The 22349-nt window shown below is 38.4% G+C and overlaps 1 protein-coding gene and 1 long non-coding RNA gene across 2 annotated transcripts in view; one reads left to right on the forward strand and one right to left on the reverse strand.

Moving 5' to 3' along the window:
- The first annotated feature begins 11469 nt into the window (after positions 1-11469).
- Positions 11470-12678, forward strand: LOC127527209 (uncharacterized). The gene is made up of 3 exons (XR_007934517.1): positions 11470-11705; positions 11804-12355; positions 12414-12678. It is a non-coding gene; the product is annotated as an uncharacterized LOC127527209 (long non-coding RNA).
- Positions 12679-21596: 8918 nt separating this feature from the next.
- Positions 21597-22349, reverse strand: part of LOC114648921 (voltage-gated potassium channel subunit beta-1-like) — a 212969-nt gene continuing 212216 nt past the window's right edge. Inside the window, exon 14 of the mRNA XM_028798266.2 lies at positions 21597-22272. Coding sequence (XP_028654099.1) covers positions 22183-22272 — 90 coding nt within the window. The 3' untranslated portion in view covers positions 21597-22182. The remainder of the gene's footprint in view (positions 22273-22349) is intronic.

A 22349-nucleotide genomic window follows, 5' to 3' on the forward strand; every position in this document is an offset into this window, starting at 1 on the left:
TATTATACTTTATATTCAATTGAGTCAACTTTTGTGATTATTTTGGGCTAGTCAGTTTATTTCTGGAACCTAAATTAAATTTATATTTATGTTTTATGGGCTTTATGATTTTGCAGCCACAATCATTGTTACCACAGGCTACCAGTTAAGCTAATGGGTCAAATGCAGATCTTCCTTTAAAAGTGACCCACATCTTGCATCTTATGAACAGTTACACTTCAAGGTTCACTTCTCAGCAATACAATTTTTCCACTACTTTCAAATCAGAAATTTTGCAAAAAGAAGCCTACCCAACTTTCCACACCTCCCACCCATTTCTAGTCCAGAAGTAACACTGATCAGTCTTGAAGACTCAGATAGCATCTCAACAATATATAAAACATTTTAGCATGGGTGTCGAACTCCGGTCCTGGAGGGCCGCAGTGGCTGCAGGTTTTCATTCTAACCATCTTTTTCATTAGTGACCAGTTTTTGCTGCTAATTAACTTATTTTCCCTTAGTTTTAATTAATGTGACTCAGGCCCCTTAGTTATTTCTTTTTCCTTAATTAGCAGGCAAACGTTAATGAGACACAATACGAGCTGCCACATGACCAGCTGACCTGTGCCCATCACACAATATCTGAAAATAAAGAAAGGTGAAGGTGGTCTCAGTAAGGTTGATCTCTCAGGTCACCTAAACATTTGAATGGTGTTCTTAGAAAAATACACAAAAATCAAGAGTTTTGGAAATGTCTGCTGTGGCAGAATGAGAGCAGCAACAAGCCATGGAATTAAATAATGGGTTTAATTAACAGCAAGAATTGTCTTCTCATTAAGAGATTGGCTGGAGTGAAATTGGTTGGAGTTTGATGTTCCAATTTAGCTGGTCATCTGTTGACTTGTCTCGCATCTCATTTCTGTTTGGTTGTCATTTAATGAAGAAACAGATCAATTCAGAGGACTGAATCCTTAAAAACAGGGCTATTAAAATGAAGGGAAAAGGAGTTACAGTAATTAGCAGTGAAAACTTGTCACTGATTAGGAAAAGGGTTAGAATAAAAACCTGCAGCCACTGCGGCCCCCAGGCCCGGAGTTCAACACCCCTGTCTTAAGAGTGTCTCCCTTTTAAAGATCCTAGGGTACAGTGGGAAAAGGAGTGGAAGGCAGCCACTCACAGAGTACACTCTAGCTGCATATATGCAAAGCATTCAATTATCCATCCATCCATTTTCCAACCCGTTGAATCTGAACACAGGGTCACGGGGGTCTGCTGGAGCCAATCCCAGCCAACACAGGGCACAAGGCAGGAACCAATCCCGGGCAGGGTGCCAACCCACCGCAGAGCATTCAACTATTCACCTTTAAATCTTTAATCAATCACATTTATCTTGTTTAAAATTGTCCAAAATGTAGCCAGGGCAAGATCCAGCCTGTGAGCATTGCAATCGAACTCCAGCCTCACTGGGTCACATGTTTTTGGTGTGCACCAAATTAACATTTTTACACAAAAATCTTCAAAAACGTATTAGACAGCCTATTGGTGTCACAATTGCTCCTCACCCATTCACAGCTGTGTTTGGTGGACTCCCAGATGGGCTTAAAGTAGAGAAGGACAAACTGATTGCAGTTGCAGATAACCACCCTACCAGCACATAGACGTATCCTGCTTAACTGAAAGAAACCCAGGGCACCTTTTACAAGTCAGTGGGTAACTGATGCTCTATACTATTTGAAACTGGAAAAAGTCTGTGGATGGATTTCTGGGGGTCCATGAGGGTCAGTTAAAAATTAACATTTATATTCACTATACAGCCTGGTACTGTTGATTTAGTGTAGATGTAGTAGTAGTTTTGGATTGTAAGATTGTATTTCATAATTATAATGAGTGGCCATTCATTTTTGCATAAAAAGGAGTGTTTTTTTAGATTGTTTACTTTAGAATTTAATAATACTTTGTGTATGTCATATATGTATCAGACAATGAAATCTGGATAAATAAAGTACATTATATTCATTGCATGCAAAGCTGTGTTTATATGTATATTTCTGGGGAAGGGGGTCCACAGATTTCATCAGATTCTTAAAGGGTTCTGTGACTCAAAAAAGGTTAAGAATCACTGGCTTAGAGGATCTGTTCAAAACTTTAAAATATGGCAAGATCTAATTAAAAAAATTTTAGAATAAGCATTTGCATTGGGAGAAAAGATGTCTTCCCTTCTTTTTTTCCAATTTTTGTCCATACTCTTGGCTCGCTTCTGTTTCTTTCAGGTGGGAGTTCCATTCTGTCTTTTCTTTTTTAACTTTCTGATGTTTTTTTCTTCTTCATTTTTTTCTAGTTTGACTATGACTTAATTTTGTTGTATAAATTCGACTTGGTTGTGTGAATGTTATTTTCTGCAGCAATATATAAATTCAGGTGTATCTAGTGTGGATTTTTAAACTCAATTTGACCAGTGTGACTTTTCTCAATTATTCCTCTATGATTTCGTTTGTTTTTTAAGTGTTTGGGATTCAGAACCAACTAACTCAGTGCCTCCACATATGCCTAACAGCAGTCAGATTTTAAAAACTCCACTAGTGTGGGAATGCTATATGGCTCTGCTCTCATTTTTATGCAAATGCAGAGGAGTAAGCACAACATTACACGGCTTCAGTATTAATGGTTTTTAACAATGACAGGAGAATTAAGTCTCTTTACATGACCGTGATTCACAAAAAAAAAAAAAATAATAATAATAATTAATTTGAAATGAATTTCGAACTTGATCAATAGCTCATTCAGCCAATCAGGTGTAAGAAAAATCTATAAACACATAAAATCTATAAACACAATCTTTTTGAAATTTATCCTTGTTGTTGTTTAGCGTGACCTGCCTTTAGCACATCAACATAAGAGAGCATAGATATATGTTTGTGTGTATATGTGTGCGTGTGCTTGTGTGTTTTTTCCTCCTTCTGTTACACGCAAACCTTGCCGGTGACTATCTGCACTGGCAATCGGAAGGTTGCTGGTTCAAATCCCGTAAAATGCCAATAGGGACTCTGCTCGGGCCCTTGAGCAAGGCCCTTAACCTGCAATTGCTGAGTGCTTTGAGTAGTGAGAAAAGCGCTATATAAATGCAAAGAAAATAATTATTATTCATTGCTGAAAATCTGAACTTTTTTTTCTGTTATGCTGGACATGGTGTGGCTGGAGCTCATGACATTTACAGCAGCAGTAACATTTTGCCATACAACACATTTGCGCTTGTTTGTGACACCTGCGAACAGACCACTAAGTAAAAGTTCTTTCCATGCCTCTAATTTGGACACGATAACTTCTGTCTCGCACTACTGGATGCATCATGTTGTTACACTACCAGCCAATGAAGATCTAAGGCATGTGGTTGCATGAGACTTAAGAGGCCGATTAGGATGGTTCATGTATGGTTGTTACAGAAGTTACAGAACCGAAGTTAAGGTTAGGGGTTAGTATGGTTAGCGTGCAGAATAAATGGTTAAGGTTAGGGGTTAGTTGATGTTAAGGGTTAGTTTTGTTAATGATAGGGTTTGGTATGGTTAGCATGTCAATCAATTTGATTTGTTGTGACATATAAACTTTTATTACCAAAGTGCTGGTCTAGACATGCGGTGATATCACTTTCGCCCTAAAATTGCTGGCATTGACCTGCGGTGACATATGATGCTACGGCTGTAAAGGTCGTTACATCTCTAGAAATGTGTGGATGCCAGGTTTAATAAATCTACAGTTTTGTTGTGTTTGCATTTTCCTTTTTTATGGCAACGTGTATTTTCACATTCAGAATAACACAAAGTTTTATAAAAGTCATCCCTGGACTGTACCATCATTGTTGGGTAAAGTCAGTCACCTTGACATGTGAAATCCTTAAATACAATCAACTGGTCAGAAATGATGCTAACCATGTCATTTGCCTGGCTCCCTTATGTTATAATCAGGCTATTGCTTTGTTTTTTGTAGTTTCTCCTTGGCCTCTGAAAATTATTGAGACTGTTTAATAAGTTTTAGATTTCAAGGAATCTAGTAGTCACATTTGTTTTTTTGCCTGATACATTTTTAACTACACTAAGAATAAGTAACAATCTCCTGCAACAACATGTTGTTTTTGCTATGGGTGCCGCTATAGTAAGAGTTATTTGTTAAGGGATGCTATGCCATTGCTAGACAAGGCCATTCGGACATGTGCACTGTGTGATATCACTGTGTTGGAGGCATAATGGTCAGCGTTGTGCACTTCCTGGATGTCCAGAATTGGATTTTCCCCAAACCTTAAAGTGATTATTTCTTTTTTGTTTTGAAAAGGTTCCATTTACGAATTACAGCTCTATTTCTTGACTACGATTTAACAATTTTTTGGTTCTGGTTAGTGTACAGTATTTACTGTTTTTTTTTTTTTTAAGTTTCGCCCCCACTACTTAACTATGTTTTTTATTACACATTGGTTACCTGTTTGTCGACATTCCATTATGACTCACAGTTTGTTATTTTGGTTTACAATTCATCTTCTTATTCCAATTCGAATTAAAATCTGATACTGATACATATAGTCTGTATACTTTGAGTATCATTTTTTCTGGAGGCTTCTTACTGACATTTATTAAAGTCATCAAACCAGAAATCAAAACAGTGTGAGAAGTGAAATGGTAAAACTCTGCAGAACTGGCCTATTCTCAGCACTTTGAAATGTGTAGTGTGAAGCCTGTATGGTCACCGTGACATCTTATGTTGGCTTCTTAAGTAAAACAGCATTCCAACAAAAACAATAATAGCAACAACACATGGCTTATCAAAGAACTGAAAACATTTGGAGGTTTATAAAAGTGGAGATAAATCTGAGCACGGAATTGCCAACTATCTGCTGGACAGAGCAGTGAAGGGTCCGAAATTCAGATACAGTGAAAAGCTTGAGCAATGCTTTGCTAATAATTGTCTGGCCAAGTCTGGAAATGCTCATCTGACAACAAATGTAGATCCCTGCCTCCAACTCCCCTTTACTTATTGAAATGTAGTTTTGGGAGGTCCTCTTCCACCATTCCGGTCCCTCTGAACTTTCTCTTACAACCACATTTCCCCTCTCTTTTCCACATTATTCATTTAGTCCATCCGTTGTTCCATTTTCTGCCTTACCTATGCGGTTAAGGGTCACTGAGACACACACACGAATACGGCCACTGTACATTTAACAGATGGATCCTGTTAGTGGATTGCAGAAAAACTTTGGAGGTTTTCTTCTTCAGTTAAATATCAATTTATTTTGACTTTGGAAATGTATTGTTACAACATAAGAGTTCATATTAAAATAAATATGTGTAAAAATCTTTTGAGATGCACAAAACTTTCAACAGGATTGAATATTTTTGCAGGCCAGTGTTATCTGAGAGGTAGCATACATATAGATAAGACGCTTGCATGACAAAATAGTCAACATTTAAAAAACACATAGATATTTGCTTTCTTACCTTAACGTACCATAGGAAAATTCTACTGTTCAGAAGTTGATCTTTGATGGTTCGTAAGACTTTAAAGATTTTCTTATTTATGTTTCATTTAAGAATCAGTTTTGTCACAAATGTTTCTTCTAAAATTCCTTAGGAAAAAATAGCATTGGACGAAAAGGAGACAAGATACTGAACTGAAGTCTCTTTCTAGGCTTCAAATTTTTGACTGATGCTTTTATCCAAGGTGACTTACACTATTTGAGATACAATTGGTTATGATTCTTTTGGTTTGCCAATTGGAGCACAAGCAGGTAAAGTGACTTGCTTGTGGCCACACAGTGCCAGTAGGATTTGAACCCACAACTACAGAGTTCAAAGTCCTCGTTGCTGAGGACCCGAGCAGCTGGACCAGGCCAAGAGGACACCCACGTAACACCAGGCTGCGGCAGATAGATGGTCATTTCCGGAGGGTGGGACTGGACCGCTTGTCTGGCTGGGGGTTGCCAACCGGGATGGTAGGTGCAGAAACACGCTGTACCAGTGCATGCACCCCAACCTGATCTGACCTGACCTTAATTAAAACACAAGTTTGTTACATTGATGTGCACAATGTTTTCACATTTTCACAATGCCATGAATGAGATCACCCTAGGAGAATGCATGGTATTGTATTAAATATAAACCTGATCTGAAACCACAGAAAGAAGACATACAAGTAGACAAAGACACGGGACCAGAGGTAGCCATTTGATTTGATTTTATTTCATGTACTGTACTTTTATTACATAAGGCCATATTTTTAGTTTCCAACCCTTTCCTTAAAAGGACATTGATATTTGTGACAATTCTGAAATAAGCCAAGTCTGCAAGCTTGGAAGAGCAAAGCACTCGGGTGGTCTGCATCCTTACTGGTTAAAAAGAGCTCCAGATTTTGGATTAGGCATGATGAACTGTCATTAATCTGACTGTGGCACTAGGCCAACAGAGACATCTTAAATCTTCTCCTTCTGAGTCCAGTCCAGTTATGATATGAAATAAGAACATGTAAACCAAGATCGGGATTACAAGAACTGATATGAATGTTCTGCACATTTTTTATATACATTTTTGGTGTTGGAAGGACAGACATGTGAAGGGGGAAAAATGAGCTGTTTAGAAATGCTTGTTTTAATAAAAACAAAGGAACATTGAACTACTCCAATCGAGAAGGATTGTTTTAATTTATTACTCACTCCTTGTAGTTTGTAGTGATGGCTGAGAAAAAATGTTAATCTCATGTTTTCATGAATAATGGAAATAATAAAGTTTCTTGTATAATTGGAGTCTGTAGTGACAAATGTTGGACAATAGCAAACCCCATCAAAAAGTCCATGAAAAATCTCACATTAGGCATAATGCATAATCCACATGTCAAGTCAATTTTAAAATAAGCCACTTTAAGAAAACACTCTTTTTGAATGAAAATACAGTAGAATGTGCTCAGAGGGGAAGAAGTATTTGAATTGAAGACCCGCCTCCCTGCCCCATTCATTGGTCAGCAGTCCAGCTCAGTAACGGCTTATTCATTGGCTAGCATTGTGCTTCATGTGATATCAACTCAACATGTTCACTGAAAGACGAGTACAACTAAAGATTGAAAATTAAATTAAAGAACACATTATCCAGAAGAGAATATACCTCAGACTTTTCAAGATGCTTCAACAAGAAGAAGGTCAATTTACTCCTCACGTTTCAGAGACAGCTGATAAATAATCCCGAGGTACTCCAGTTGTGGATAGGAATACAAATGTAACAATTAAGGTGAGTCTACAATTCAAATTCTTGTCTCCATTTTTGGAGGTGGTTTATTTAACAATTTTATTATAGTTTTGAGTAATATTCTCTTAAAAATACATGTGTTTAGGATGTTGTAAGCATACAGCTGGCAACGTTACTTGAAGATCATGCAAAATAAGCAACGTGAGATTTCTTCTTGGACATTTCTATATTGTTTGCCTTTGGTCAACATAGATGTCTATTACAGTATATCAAAAGATTTGTTACCTCTGTTCCACTTTAAAAAAACATGAGATTATTTTTTTGTGGTCATCACTACAAACATGGGGTAAGTAACATATCATTTTTCGTGTGAAGAATTCGTTTAAGTTTTATTTCATGGCATTTCTCATTAAACATACTCGGTGTCCAGCAGGCCAAAGTCTCCACATGGAAGAGTGTCCAAAATACATCTCCAAGTTGAAATCTTTAAGAAATTCCACTTGACTAGCACAAAAAACGAGTTTTCTCTTACATACTGTGTCTATTCATATAAAACCGAAGTTTGTCCCCTTTCATAATAGCTGCTTGTAATAGCATTTCCAACATTAATATTCACGTTTCTTGTGAATGTTCATAGTACAATGAGGTTCTTATTTTCATGTCTTCCTCAGACTAGTGACATTAGTATAATACAAGTAACATACAAAAATGATGCTTTATTTATTTTATCTTGAATTGTTTTGTGCTTGCCTTTTTTGATGGCCTTGTTCATCTGTAATAGAGTTGTGTCTCTTGTAATGAATTATATCCTTACAACTATAATCATTTTCATTGAAGACTTTTCATTCAACAACAGAAACAAGTGCCAGCATCTTCTCCACATGCACAAAAAGCTTTAAGAAGAGATGCTGTCATCGTTTCATCATGTTGCTTGGCTGGTTTGGAAAGGAGACACATTGAACCAGAAAGGCTGCAGACTCTTGTTATGAACAGAGCAACATTCCAATTATTGCAGTGTCATGGTTCAGCATATTATTTATGGTGTCACTCCTACCTCTTGGTGGCCATACTTTAACAAACGACCAGGTTCCCTTTCAAACTTTTTGTTTTCCAAGAGTGGGCAATTTGTATCTATTTACATAGTTTTTTATTTTCTATGCAGCAGCTGGAGCTTTTAAACATTCTCATAACAGTAGATGCAGTTTATAGGATACGTTATATACAACACAGTTCATCAATTCAAACATATCTCATTGCAAGGTCACTTCTGTTGCTGCACATATGAGTCCTCTATGCCCAAGGCTAAAAATTCCAAATTTCTATAAACAGTATATCCCTTTAAAACTTCATTTCATCTCTTTCCAAAATCAATACAAAAAAAAGCAAAACAAGTAAAGGTAGATTCCGGCAAGCACTGCCTTCGCTCCCATTCTTCTATGGCTTCTACACGGTGATGGCTCGCCATCTAGGCCAATCTGACACCTATGTGGCTGCCAGCTGAGATTCCGCTTTCAAAGGACGCCAGCAAGAGAGCTGAACTCGGTCATAGGCAGAGCTAGAACAACCAGAGTTAGAATGCCACATCCCCATGCATTGTAAATATGTAGTTCCTACAAAGTGCGATACTCTTATTTGTCTTCCCACACTGTTACAGAAAATACATACAAGATTCTCAGCTGTGGCCACATGTGTTGAGGTCAAGTCTGGGAGTCCAAAACCAGAAATTACATTAATTAATTCATTTATTTTTAAACAGTGTTTAAAAGAGGTACTTATAGTTGCATGCTGAATCAGACTCCATCATTACTCCTCATTAACAGGTCAATCCAAAAACCTGCAAGACTTCTACAGTTCTACATAGTGCATACCATTTCAAAACTACAAATGGAAGACATCAGCTGTTCTAGGAAATCTTAGTCTCTGTTCCATATGTACAATATTAAAATATTTACACGTACATCATCAAGATGCGCAGCAAATCTGCTTTTCACCTTTGCACCGATATCTGACATATTCAAGAGTAGAGCTTCTCAGCCAGAATCTGAGGACCACTGTACTCTTTGAAACACCTGGATTGTAATTGGGGAAACAAAATCAAATAAATGCGTGACGTCTCATTTTCATGTCTCCTTGAACACTGAAGAGAAACAACATGGAGGGGGCACTGCAGTACACCCTGAGCCAACAAGATAAATCGACAAATGAGAAAATGTCTTTGTAGACTGAGAAGAAAACTCAAATGGGACACATCTGGAGTGAGGAAACCCAGCCCAGCAGAATAAGAAGAATGACATTGACACAAACATGAAGAAGGGAGAGAAAGTATGAAACAATGAACATTTGAATTTGACAAGTTTCTAAGGATCATCATTTCCTGTTTCACCACTAATTTATCATCACTATACAGGGCGTCTGTAAGTGAATACCCAGTTACAGTTAGCAATAATGTTGTAATTAACACTGGGAGTCACAAACAGAGTTACACAAAAAGAGTAAAATATAAAAGGTTTTAGTATTTCATGACATCTTTAACTTCATATCAGGTAAATGCATTTTTTGTTCTGAACAATCAGAATGTTTTTCTTCACACAAAGGACCATAGACACATAAAAAAATTAACCAAGTAGTAATGTAGAGACCAGAATTTTAGGGACCTTCAAATCGTGGCTTGATGCTATTTTGGAGAATCGATAGGATTATCAAGTTTGTTGGGTTGCATGGCCAGTTCTTGTCATGTTCTAATGTTCTATTCAGGAGATTTTGTTTCCACAACCAAACCACACATTGTGCTTTCTCAGTGGTGGGTGCCATTGTTATTAGTTAATAGCTGCTAGCTCCACTAGTGGCAAATATATAAATCAAAAAGTACATACCCAAAAATTCTAGAACTGTAAGTATTTTCAAAAAAGTAAACACATGTTAGATTCTCCACTAATAATTTATAGCATACTTTATTTATACATGCTCTATGCATTTTTTTATTCCGTTCATATTAAAAATTCTCCCAGCTCAGAGCAGATGAAAGACTGTTTGCTGTCCCTGTCAGATGTTACGAAGCACTAATCTTATTTACATTGTGCTGATGCCACTTGGTAAATAAGTAGACGGATGAATTTTTGGAAACACTTGGCTGGTGCTCTGACCATCCAATTAGCATTTCTATATTTTTTAAACTTAAGGGTAGAGCATGGCATTGCCACAGTCAGAGTGCCACCTCTTGTCATTCTCATGTATTACAAAAACATCCGTGCTACCAAGTACCTTACTCTACTTGTCCTCCAATACTGAGCACTTGGTTGTCAAAAATGCACTTAAGATTCTTAACCGTGGCCACATGTGTTCATTTCAGTCCTGGAAATCCAGTCTGTGATTGTGTGGTACGCTCAAATAGATGAGTCAGGAAATAGTGACATAAACAGAAACAATTGCCATTTTCTAAGGCAAATGACAGCCAAATGTAACAAAAACACAAGGGAAAACAATTAATGATGAACACCCCTCACATCACCTCTAAATAAAAGAGCTGCTTGACACTTGTCTTCTCTTCCCACTGTATTGCCACAATTTGATCAACAGAGATATGGTCTTTAAACACAACATTATTCCTAAGCTTTCATATACCATTTAAATCATAAAGTTTACTAATTAGAAAGCAATGATGAATCAGAAATCACTCATCCAGTTGCATCAATCACTAGGCTAGACAGAGTCAAAGAAATGTTAAGCCCAGGACAATACCTTAACTCCCCATGACCTGCAAAGGACAGAAGGATTGCCAACTATACATTTAAAGATGTGCAGTATGAAATGTGATGTGTTTAAAAAGTTAAACATTGCTAAAAATTTGCAGCAGCCCCCTTATTTCCGCAGAGATCACAGAATATGCAAGACTGAAATGGATGACTATCTTAAGCATAGACGTCCCTCACAGCTTTGAGAAACTAATAGGCATGAATAACACTACAAATCACACTATTGCCAGAACTGTTTATTACTTCTGTTTTAATTAAAACATTGTAATGAATTTACAAATCTGTAATCATTTTTTTTCTGTTTCTCTCCAAACGCTGGTCATCCTGGAGTGAATGTGATGAGTCAAGTCATTATGTGCAGTTGAATTTTCATAGGAGGCCGGGCTAATAAGAGTACAGCAGACTTTATTGCTGTCTTCACAGTTCTTGGCCCCTGGTTTCACTTCTCTCCTTTGCGTGGTGTCTACATGTTCTGTCCTTCTCAAAGACATGCTCTAAGGGTGATCGGTACACTAAAGCTGGTTTGGAGTGCGTGAGTATTTCTTGTGATGGACTGACAACTCATCCAAAGTTGGTTCCAGTCTAGAACCTAATGCCGACAAAACAGCATCATGTGCTGGTGTGGTGGACTGATTTTTAGCATATAATTTGATAAATATTTTACATATCTTTATTTGTAAACTAGACAAAGCAACTGTAATATTAGTGTTTTAGGAGGCATGTTTTACTTCACTGATGAGAAGAGAGGTGCTTTGATGTTTACCTAATCAACTCCAAGCCCCCATAAAACTAAACCCCCCAGAACATCAGACCAGCTTGGCAAGGGTGACTGTGTTTAGGCTTAGAGCCTATAAGCCATCCACCGCAGGAAGGCCATAAACTGACTAAACAAGGCAACTGGGGGATGAGTTGTACCTGAGCGCTTTCATTGGTAACTAGTCAGCAAGGGACTGGAAAATGAATTCTATTGGTCTAAAGTATGGCTGTTTAGGATTGGTTTTAAAACAGAAGCCATTCTGTACTACGATGCCCCATTGGTTTGTGTTTTGTGGTAAAAATGATATAAAGTTTGTCACCTTGCCTTTACCTCTCTATCTCAACATTTGGCCATGAAGAGAAGACCATGATGAAGACAATTTGGCAGCCATATTGAGACAGGCCTGTTTCAATACTGCATAAAATAGCCATGTGGTAGCAAAGCAACCTAGAATGAAGAAAAGCTGACAGCTGCCTAGGGACACTTGATGCATTGCTACTTAGGCTGTAAGGGTATGGTTTGCCATTATTTACATAATACTCTGCTTCCTTAATGTTTTGGGCATTTTTGTCTAAAATGCATAATAAATGTATAACTTAACTCCTGCCTGATCCATTACTCTGTCTAACTGCCTGCTGCTGCTGAAGAATGTGAATTTCCCATTGGGATTAATAAAGTATCTATCTATCTATCTATCTATCTATCTAGAAGGGAAAGGGTGAGGAAGTGCTAAAGTACCTGAGTGGTCAGTGTATGGGATTTTACACATTTTATTAAAGTCTAACCAAAAAAGAGCATAAAGGGGAAATTAGGGACACCATAGAATGGATGGGTGAGTGATTTAGAAGGATCCCAATGGAGTAATGCTCCGGAAATGCATTTCTCTAGCCTCTGAACCCCCCAATTTACTGCATTAAGACCACTGACAAATAAAAAAACACAAGTGATTGACCCGTTTGAAACTAATGGTCTACATACAAAGTTTGATAGCTGTCTGACACAGCTTAGACAGTCACAAGTAATTTAGTTGTGAGGATCGAATCCAAAGCCTTATGTCTTACAGTATAACACCTTAGCTGATAGGCCACATTGTCTGGCTGACAGCTGACTTAGAAATGCCTTCAATAATGGACAAAGATATAATAAAGAAGCTGCACGTTTTTGTTTTATATATGTATATGTTGCTTTATCTACTCTCTATATATAAAATCCTAAGCCTAAAAGTGCAACGATTTTGTGCAACAATTTTATGTGACGTTTTTATGTCACATTTTTTGTCACTCTTTAAATCGGGCTTATTTTAAAACCTACATATATATGTTTAGTATCATTCTTTTCAGAATGTATCGAACTTTAATGTGATGTTAGATTTTCAGATTCTTATTCTGTTTTTAAATTATAAAATAAAATATCAAGAAAGTTGTGGTTTTTATTTTTGATCGAGTAAACTTTCTTTCACAGGAACAAACTATTAACAAAAAATGATCTATTCATAACACCAATGTTTGTATTTAGATGATTTAGTTAGCAGAAGGTAGAGTTATGATAACCCATTGCATACCACTTTAGTTTTCAGATGATTTTTCCTGTTATTTAAATGTGTTATTTTTTAAAAAAAGTTTTTTTTTATCTACTGTATAAGAATGTCAGTTAAAACAAATGGATCGTTTATTTAGTCTCTTATAAATACTTGAGCATAGTGGACCTCAGTTTAACGGGAAAACTCCAATTGGTAAGAGAGTAAATATTTTATTCTCATTTCATGATTTTTACTCCGTTAAATAATAATCAATTTTTCTTTTACATATTTATGGAAGGGGCGGCACAGTGGCACAGTGGGTAGCGCTGCTGCCTTGCAGTAAGGAGACCTGGGTTCGCTTCCTGGGTCCTCCCTGCGTGGAGTTTGCATGTTCTCCCTGTGTCTGCGTGGGTTTCCTCTCACAGTCCAAAGACATGCAGGTTAGGTGCATTGGCGATCCTAAACTGGCCTTGGTGTGTGGGTGTATGTGTATGTGTCCTGCGGTGGGTTGGCGCACTGCCTGGGATTGGTTCCTGCCTTGCACCCTGTGTTGACTGGGATTGGCTCCAGCAGACCCCCGTGACCCTGTTTTCGGATTCAGCGAGTTGGAAAATGGATGGATGGATGGGATATTTATAGAATTTCAAGATTTTGACTATAAGTAATAATTTTTCTTTTGTACATTTACAGATTTTACTAGTACTAGGGTGTTGTACTATGTTAGCTATTATGAATGTAGAGAAAAGCCAAGCAAAATGACACCTTTTATTGGCTAACTAAAAAGATTACAATATGCAAGCTTTCGAGGCAACTCTGGCCCCTTCTTCAGGCAAGATGTAATTACATATACATATATATATATGTGTGTGTCTGTGAATGTGGATAGCAGTGGTCCTTTTATTTATACCATGTCATACTTCTCCAGAAGTAGAGAATAGCAGCTGGTGACATGACAGAAGAGTACTTGACAAAGGTGTACAGACAAAAGCACGCAGTCACAAATGCACGAAAGAATAATTTGCGCAGCTACTGGGTTGCTTCGTCTACCTGTGGAATTTTATTTAGTGGATATTTATAAAAATGATGAAAAAATTTGCCTGTTTATAACAATGTTACTAAGTTTTAAGTTTTGTACCATGTGCCAAATGCCCCTTGGTAATAATTTCCCCACTACACGCGTGGTCTAGGAACAACTTGCAGCATAATCACCCTTGGGAAGTACACAGAGATTGCTGCAGGAGTCTTTACTACTGGGGATGGCACCGGTAAAAGGTAGAAAATCATTCAAATGATTTATAAAATTGGTATAATGCACAACTCTGCATTGATATCAAAGCCTAAAAGCCGAATTGTCTCATTATATCACAGACTTGAATAAATGTCTACCGCCAAGAAAGAGTAAAACTTGCTTTTTACTTAGGCTTGCTCAAATACGCCGTGCTCAGTTGTTCTCTTTGTCACTACCATATTATGATAAAGAGTGACTCAGCATGCACTCCTAAAAAAAAGGTATTTGTTTTACACCCTTCTTTCTGTTCCCTTATGGCTTAGATATATTGTATGGACAGCATGTTTTCATTTTCTTAGTATTTTTATACTAACTTTTATTGTATTATAACATGCCACACAGAAAGCTTGTGATGTTAAGTGCTGATTGGTATTGTGAATGTATTAATAGGTGGCCAAGGTTTTCACTTGGAAAAAAAATTAATGCAGAACTACTGCCACATGTGCAGAGTACAATGGACTTATTTGTATACCTGACCAACATGTAACGTGTGCTACTTTGTGCACCGCGAATCTTACTCCACAGGTTGTAAAATGTAAAACACACCACACAGAATGCATTAAGCCAAAAGTTCCTCCTCTTGATTCCACAATCCACAGTTACATATACGGTATACATATCAGTCATTTTTGTGGCGGTCTCCTGGGCCTATCCCAGCTATCATAGGGTATAAGGCAGGAGCAGACCCTGGACAGGGTGCCAGTACATCTCAGGGCAGTATACATGTCAATATAATTTCAATTATTATGTATAAGCCTCTTGTGAATTGTGATTTTAAAACTGGCAAAATAATACATTTATGCAATGAGAAACACAATTGAAAAAAAAAACACAAACCCATGTCAAAAAGTTTATAACACCACGTTATGTCCAGGGTGCCCCTGCCTCACAGTAAGGAGTCCACTGCGTAGACTTTGCCTGTTCTCCCCATGTCTGCATGGGTTCCATCTTGGTGCTCCCACTGTCCAAAGACATGCAGGTTAAGTGAATGGGTGATGCTAAACTGGCCATAGTGTGTGTGTGTGGTGTGTGGGTTTGTGTGTTTGCCCTGCAATGGACTGGCGCCCTATGCTAGTTGGGTTAGGCTCTAGCCCCCCACAACCCTGGCCTGGATTAAGCGGGTTATAAAATGACATGACATTACGTGCAATCCCTCATGCAATGTCTAAAAGCAGCACTCATCTATCTGTCAGAGTTAACTGCTACAGACAGTGATTAAGATAGACATGTCTCGATTTGGAGGACCTGGAAGGAAAAGCAGTGAGCACGTCATCTAATCATGTGGCATAAAACTTAAAGCTAATAACATTTTGACATGCAGGGGAACCTTTTTGTCATTGTTGTAGCCTTTCACAAGTTTAAACTCTTGCACTCTCCTCCACAGGGACTGTCTGAGATGAAACGAGCAACTCCCTAACTACACACAATTTCCTTGCTCTCATTTGTACCACTCCTATATTAACTCATTCATTAGTGCAGCTTGCTTAATTATATTCCACTCATTTAAATGATGTCTATGCCTATGAGAATGTACTGTTTCCTTGCAGTTTAAAAAGGTATGAACGTCAGATGATTAACACATACGTTGGTGTTCATGTCTTCTGCTCAAGCTAGAAACAAAAATCTAATTAGAACAGACTGTTAGTGCAATATCTGTGTGTCTTTACTGAAAGATCTCAGCAAAAGTCAAAGTAGATCCTGGCTGGACTACCACGGTCCGCATAACCAGTTTACTAAGGGGGTTTGTCACCAGCCGCTCACTGTTGGAAGTCAAGGAGAAGCACTTTGTTTACATCAACAGTCACGAGAGCCTGCAACAAAATACTTTGTCATTTAATTGAAGTGGAAACCCTGATAACATTTAAGAGAAATCTGAATCGGCATAAAATGCTGATACTCTCTATTTTATATAGTGCCTTGATACAGTAATGTCAACGCCATCCTACAGAGACATAATACAATGGATGTCATGTGTTTTTAAAAATGTTTCGCTCCATGACTAAGTGGTGGAGGCTGAAGCAGTAACCAGTTCCGTGTCTGAGTCAAGCCCCCGCTATGACGAGCACATTTGGTAATTATACTCATATCGTGACTGGTTTGCTGGAAGCAGCTGACTAAAGCTTTATCAGTAAAACTTTATGTCAGAAGTTTAGTCATTTCAGCATCTTGAACTATAAGCATTTTTACATACTTTAGTGTTACAAACATATGCCTGCCTTTTTGTTGTTTTAAAACTGGCCTTGTCACCATTGTGGGTGGAGTGGTGGCTCTGAGGCTAGGGATTTGCACTGGCAATTGTAAGGTTGCCGGTTTGAATCCCGTAAACGGCAAAATTGACTCAACTTCGTTGGACCCTTGAGCAAGGCCCTTAGCCTGCAATTGCTCCATCCTGGGTATGACGTTAATCTGCATCCAGCCTTTCGTGTAGACCCTCCAACCTGTAGGGAAAAACTTGGGGGTTGGTGGCAAAATTGGCATACCAGCCACCGTAAAAAACCTCCCACTGGTTCCACTCCATCTGAACTAGTGTGGTGCTGAGGTGTCACCCGTTGCATGGCTGCACTGTCCTAATCTAAGGCCATGTGGTGGGTGCGCTGTATCAGCGTGTGCTCCTAACTTCTCTCTCTTGTCACCATTCAGCTCTCTGATAAACTAGTTCTTATGCTAAACAAGTAAGACAAAGTGGACAGAGAACTTTCTGTGATACATAATGTTTGCCTACCCCTTCTAGCTATTTATTTATCATCCATTATATGTGCTCTATTTGTCCAACTCTGAATTGCAGCATTGGGACACCACCCTATTTTCGGGGACACTCTGACACATTTACACCTCCAATCACTCACTTAAAGCTGATTTAGGGTCGCCCAGTCATCTAATATGCACATTCTAGGATGTGGGATTTTAAATGATTCATCCATCCGTTTACTAAATCCTGCAAATCCAAATGCCTCGCTGAGCTATCTATATAATTTTGTTCCTTTAGTAGCCTTCAGATTTATATGTTGCCTTCGTTTTATTTTATAAAATTGCTTTTACCTTCATCGTTGAGTGCTCTGAACTTAAAAGCACTATATCAAATAAAGAGATTGATTTTTATGCATGGGAAATAAAGGTCTTCAGTACATTGTTATTTGACTGAAGTGATCCTTGAACAGGAGAAGAGAGGGGCGCAGGGTAAGTCTCACTCTAGCACTGCCTTTGTAGTTTTTTTTTTTAATCAAAAATAAGCACAGAGTCAGAGCTCAACCCGCTGAGAGAACATGCAGCAACTCATCAGAAGGCGATAGTCGTACAAATAACACCTCTTGCTGTGGGAACTGACAAAGCTTCTAAAAATATTCTGACAAGAGCCTGGCTCTCAGCTACAGATCTTCAGGTATAAATGTTTATTAGCACATAGCAGAAGGAGGCCTTCACATATCTGATACAGCTGTCTGTTGGCTACTGCTCCATATACATTAAATATATATCTCGTGTATATTAAAATGGCATGAGGCAGTGTGACCTAAATATTAAGGAGCTGGACTGAAACTGCAAGGCAGGAGGCTTAATCCACACCACTGGCTTATTGTTTATCCTTGAACAAATCATATACTCTAAGCACCCTGGTTGCCATATGTATAAATATGTATAGATATATCTTGCTATAAAGCACCATAGTCAGCCTTTAATTCAGAACAACACTGTGGACTGTGTATTTAATAAGCGTTAAACTCATATGCACAACCTGCTTATGACAGATTATTGTTTCATATATAATATACTTTAGATTTGTTATTTGTAATTATTATGATTATGTTGCTTCCTTTTCCATTTATTTTACATTCTTACTTTTTGCTTTGAGTATTACACTTTTATTTGTTTATGAGTAAAGTACAAACAGTGGTTCTTAGACTTTGCCAGGAATATTGAGAACATTCTCTGTTTCCAGAAATTTCAAGCAAAAATATGGGGGAGGTGGTCAATCTCCTTGTAAGGGATAATAAAAATTATGCTCAGTAAGGAAGAAACACGAACCGAGTCAAGAATTGCACAAAAGGCATTTGTTTTCTATGGCTTGCTTTGTTGCTATTCCTTCAGTTTGTTTCTGTGTAACATCTAGCATTTTGTGATCACTGTCTGTATAATGTCTTCTAAGGATGTGTTTGATTTGGTGGCTTAAAAGAAAGAAGAAACTTTCTGACAGTAAGAAAAACTTGCTCTACTCAGTACATACCAGATCAAAACCACTGCCATGCCTAAACAGCATTGATCAAAGGGCAATGCTTGAACATGACAGGAGAGTTGGCCTTATACTCTAACATCTCTTTGGCCCTACAGGTACATCAAGAAAGCACAAGACTGGCATAAATTGAGGCTAACTGAGAAGCCCAGAGTCTCGGTTGTAATATCTGTAAGACCATGCCGGATCAGAGACTGGGTCTTTGTCTCTCTCTCTCATTCCATCATCATGCCAGATCAATGACCAATCAAGTTACTAAGACAAAGATCTACCTAGTTATATAAGCATATTGGATGCCCAGACTACTAACAAGACAAACTGCTACCCATTGTGGAATATGGCCGGCAGTTTCTCCTGGCCAATACCCCCAAGCTGCCAGATGGAGCCCTCCCTGCAATATGTAGGTGCCCTGAATGCCAGTAGGGCATCATGGACATTGGAGTCTTTATTCACAGCCCTGCTGGATACCGTGGGGGCCGCCAGAGGACGCCGCAGGGAGGCCCAAAGACTTGTATTTTCCCTATAACCCGGAAGTACATCCTAGTCACGGCGACAGAGAAAATGACGTACTTCCAGGATGAAGAAGAAGAGTTTTCACCGGACCCAGAAGTGCTGGGTAATCACATGAACTGAAGGATCAGAAGCACTTCCGGGTCAAGGACTATAAAAGACTGTGGGAAACACCAGAGCGTTGAGCTGAGTTAGGAGGAAGGGTGACAACGCGTCTGGGAGTGGAGGATTGATTATTGTATTAGTGTATTGTGATTTTGTATTGATCATTAATAGTTTATTGAAGTATAGTGGAGGTGGAGGTGCTTTGTGCACATTATTGTCCAAATAACTTTAATTATTGGACTTTTATCTGGTGTCTGATCTGAGGGTTCAAGGGAGCAATAGCGCCCCCTATCTGTCACACCATCCAGGTTGCATTGGTATCACATTGGTTGTCATACTCATATTACTCTGCTTTGGGTATGTTTAGGAATCTTAATCAAATCTATAATATATAAACAAAACTGTAAACCTTCTCTTCTGCTTGTTTTGGTGCCCTGTCTTGTTGCCTTTACAAGAAAGGGGGACATATTGAGCCAAAGTAGCAGTCAGCCCTAACAGTGACTATAAGTGGCACTTCGGATTGTAAGTAAGTCTGGTGATTGTAAATTTATGAGGACTATAATGAGGATTTGGGACCCTCTCTTCAGCCTTACTTAATAAAGAGATTGAAAGTGAAAACAGGGTTACTCTAGGAACCTCCTGCGATAAAATACTCCTAAACAATGATTCGTTCATTGAACGAAAACATTATCTTAAAGTTATACAAAACATTTAGGACCCCTGCCATTCGAAAGATCCCCACAATTGCTGAACCTGAAACATTACGGAACACCACGAGTGCTGACTTATTCAAACCTGGGACTTCTGAATTGCAGCCTTCCACAACCTTCCACAATCCAAACATCTGCACACTTTGACGGCGCTTAGAGAAGATAATGGCCAGAGCACCAGGAGTACCTCAGTGAGCAAAGAGAGAGAGAAAGGTGGAGAGAATCCTTTCTGCTAAGCAACCTTCACCCTGGGCTTTCAATACATGTCTCCCGGTAGACCCTGTAGTGCATTATACACTGAATGATTCTTTTACATAAAAAAGTATAAAATTATTATTTATGTAATGATTGGTTTTTATTGTTGTGGTTATTTTGTCATTGTTGTGGTTTTGTGTCAGTACATGTCAGTTTCTCAGTATTGAATCTTTTACACTCCTGCTGAACACAAACATGATGAGATTACTTTAGGGGGGCTCACACCATATATAAAGAAAAAGCATTAATAAAAAACTCCAAAAGCGGAGGAAATCCCAATGACTCAATTTATATAGTTCTTCTTTTCAATTTCACTTACTTATTCTCTCTCTTACTCTTTTATGCCAGATTTAGAAAAATTAATAGAAGTATGCCATGGATGTTAGGTGCAATGTGGGTAAAGTGTACTGCATTTGATAAGTTAAAGAATGGATTTATGGAAGAAAAGAAACCTTGACTTAAAAACAATCAATTTAAGCTTGTAAGCCTCAAAAGGGCAAGTAACCAAGGATGCAAAAATAATCAAGACTTACTATAAGAACTTTTGTTTTCCTAAAGAATTCAATTTCAACATTTTTAGTCGGGCTACATCTTATAACAAGCAAGTATGCCTTCTAGCTGTATAAGCAGAAAAGAAAGGGAATACCAGCAGGATGGAAATTCCCACAGTATTCACAATGGAAAAGAGAATTAAGCTAGCAGGGGAAGTTTCTGTAAATGGAAGTGTGGAAGTGCAGAAGACCCACTATCTGCAAGAGGCAGGGGCACCAGCACAGGAGGGACAGAAATATATCTGGATAGAAGTAGGCCATCGTCTCCTAGGATGCCAGAGCTAAGATTATCCAGCAAATAGCAGGGATGCCTAACCATTTTAGGACCTTCTGGCAGACAGGAGGGTCGTACATGGTCAGTAGCCAGGAATCCTAGGGTGTGGTTGCCTATTCAAAGGTCTCCTGACTATCCACTAGGCTGCAGCAAAATTGCTGTAGACAGGGTGTCACACCATCATAGAAGACAGTTACACACACTCCCTCATGCCTAGCCAATAGAGACTTGGAAAATAAAAGAAAATTGGGAACAATATTGATGTTATCACCCCAGCAAAAGAGTCTGCACTAACATGTCATTGTAGAATTGCACTGCAAGAAGAACAGATTGTGTGGTATTATTTCACATAAATAACACAATCTTTCACACTGTATCATGACAATAACAAGAAGAAAAAAAAGTGCCAAGAATATGCTTTGAAATTAGAACAGGTGTTTCGATAAACCAGAGGGAAAGAAAGAAACTTTTTTACTTAGAATAGGAAAAGAAGGCAATGAGATTTTCACACACATGCGCCCACAAATCATGCCACGGGCCCACGTCAATGCCACCATCCCTTCGCCTCACGAAGTATACAAAAGGCCGACTTGAACCCTTCTTTTCCATGAGATTACTCGATCCGCCACTACTGCTGCTGATTTAAATAAATTAATCACAGTGATCTGAAAAATTGCATTTGATTTCACAGTTGAATTGTGTTTGGCTTACCCCTTGACCTTAAAGGCTCTTTTGCCCAACATGATGGATGGGTGAAGCCTCTCTGAATCAGACTCCTAGCTGCTTCTCCCTCACAAACAGAGCATTTTGATGAGGCAGCGGAAGAGCGAGAGGCTTTGTACCTGCAGCCCATATCGGAAATCAAAGATTGTGTTTTAAATACTAGAAAGCTGCTGGGGTTCCCCCATCTCCTAGTCCATCTTCAAAAAGGAAGAGAAAAAGCTATTTAGTGAAGGCTGCTGCAGTTTTTCCAGAAGCTCTATGTTAAAAACATGCTTAATTATAGGCTGGGAACTCCTTTTTCTCAGTTTTCTCCATCCTTATGCTCGGGATTCTTTCTTGGTATGAGGTTTATTACCCAAAAGGCTGTCAATCTCAGCAGTTAGCTGGGGCGTCAGCTGACTTAGGACCTTGAAGAGAAGAGACAAAAAGGGGAGAGAAAAGGAAAAAGTTTGTTAAAACACGAATAAGACTGAAGCTCATCTCT

Source organism: Erpetoichthys calabaricus, chromosome 3 (genome assembly GCF_900747795.2).
Source record: "Erpetoichthys calabaricus chromosome 3, fErpCal1.3, whole genome shotgun sequence".
In the NCBI taxonomy this organism is placed as follows: Eukaryota; Metazoa; Chordata; class Cladistia; order Polypteriformes; family Polypteridae; genus Erpetoichthys; species Erpetoichthys calabaricus.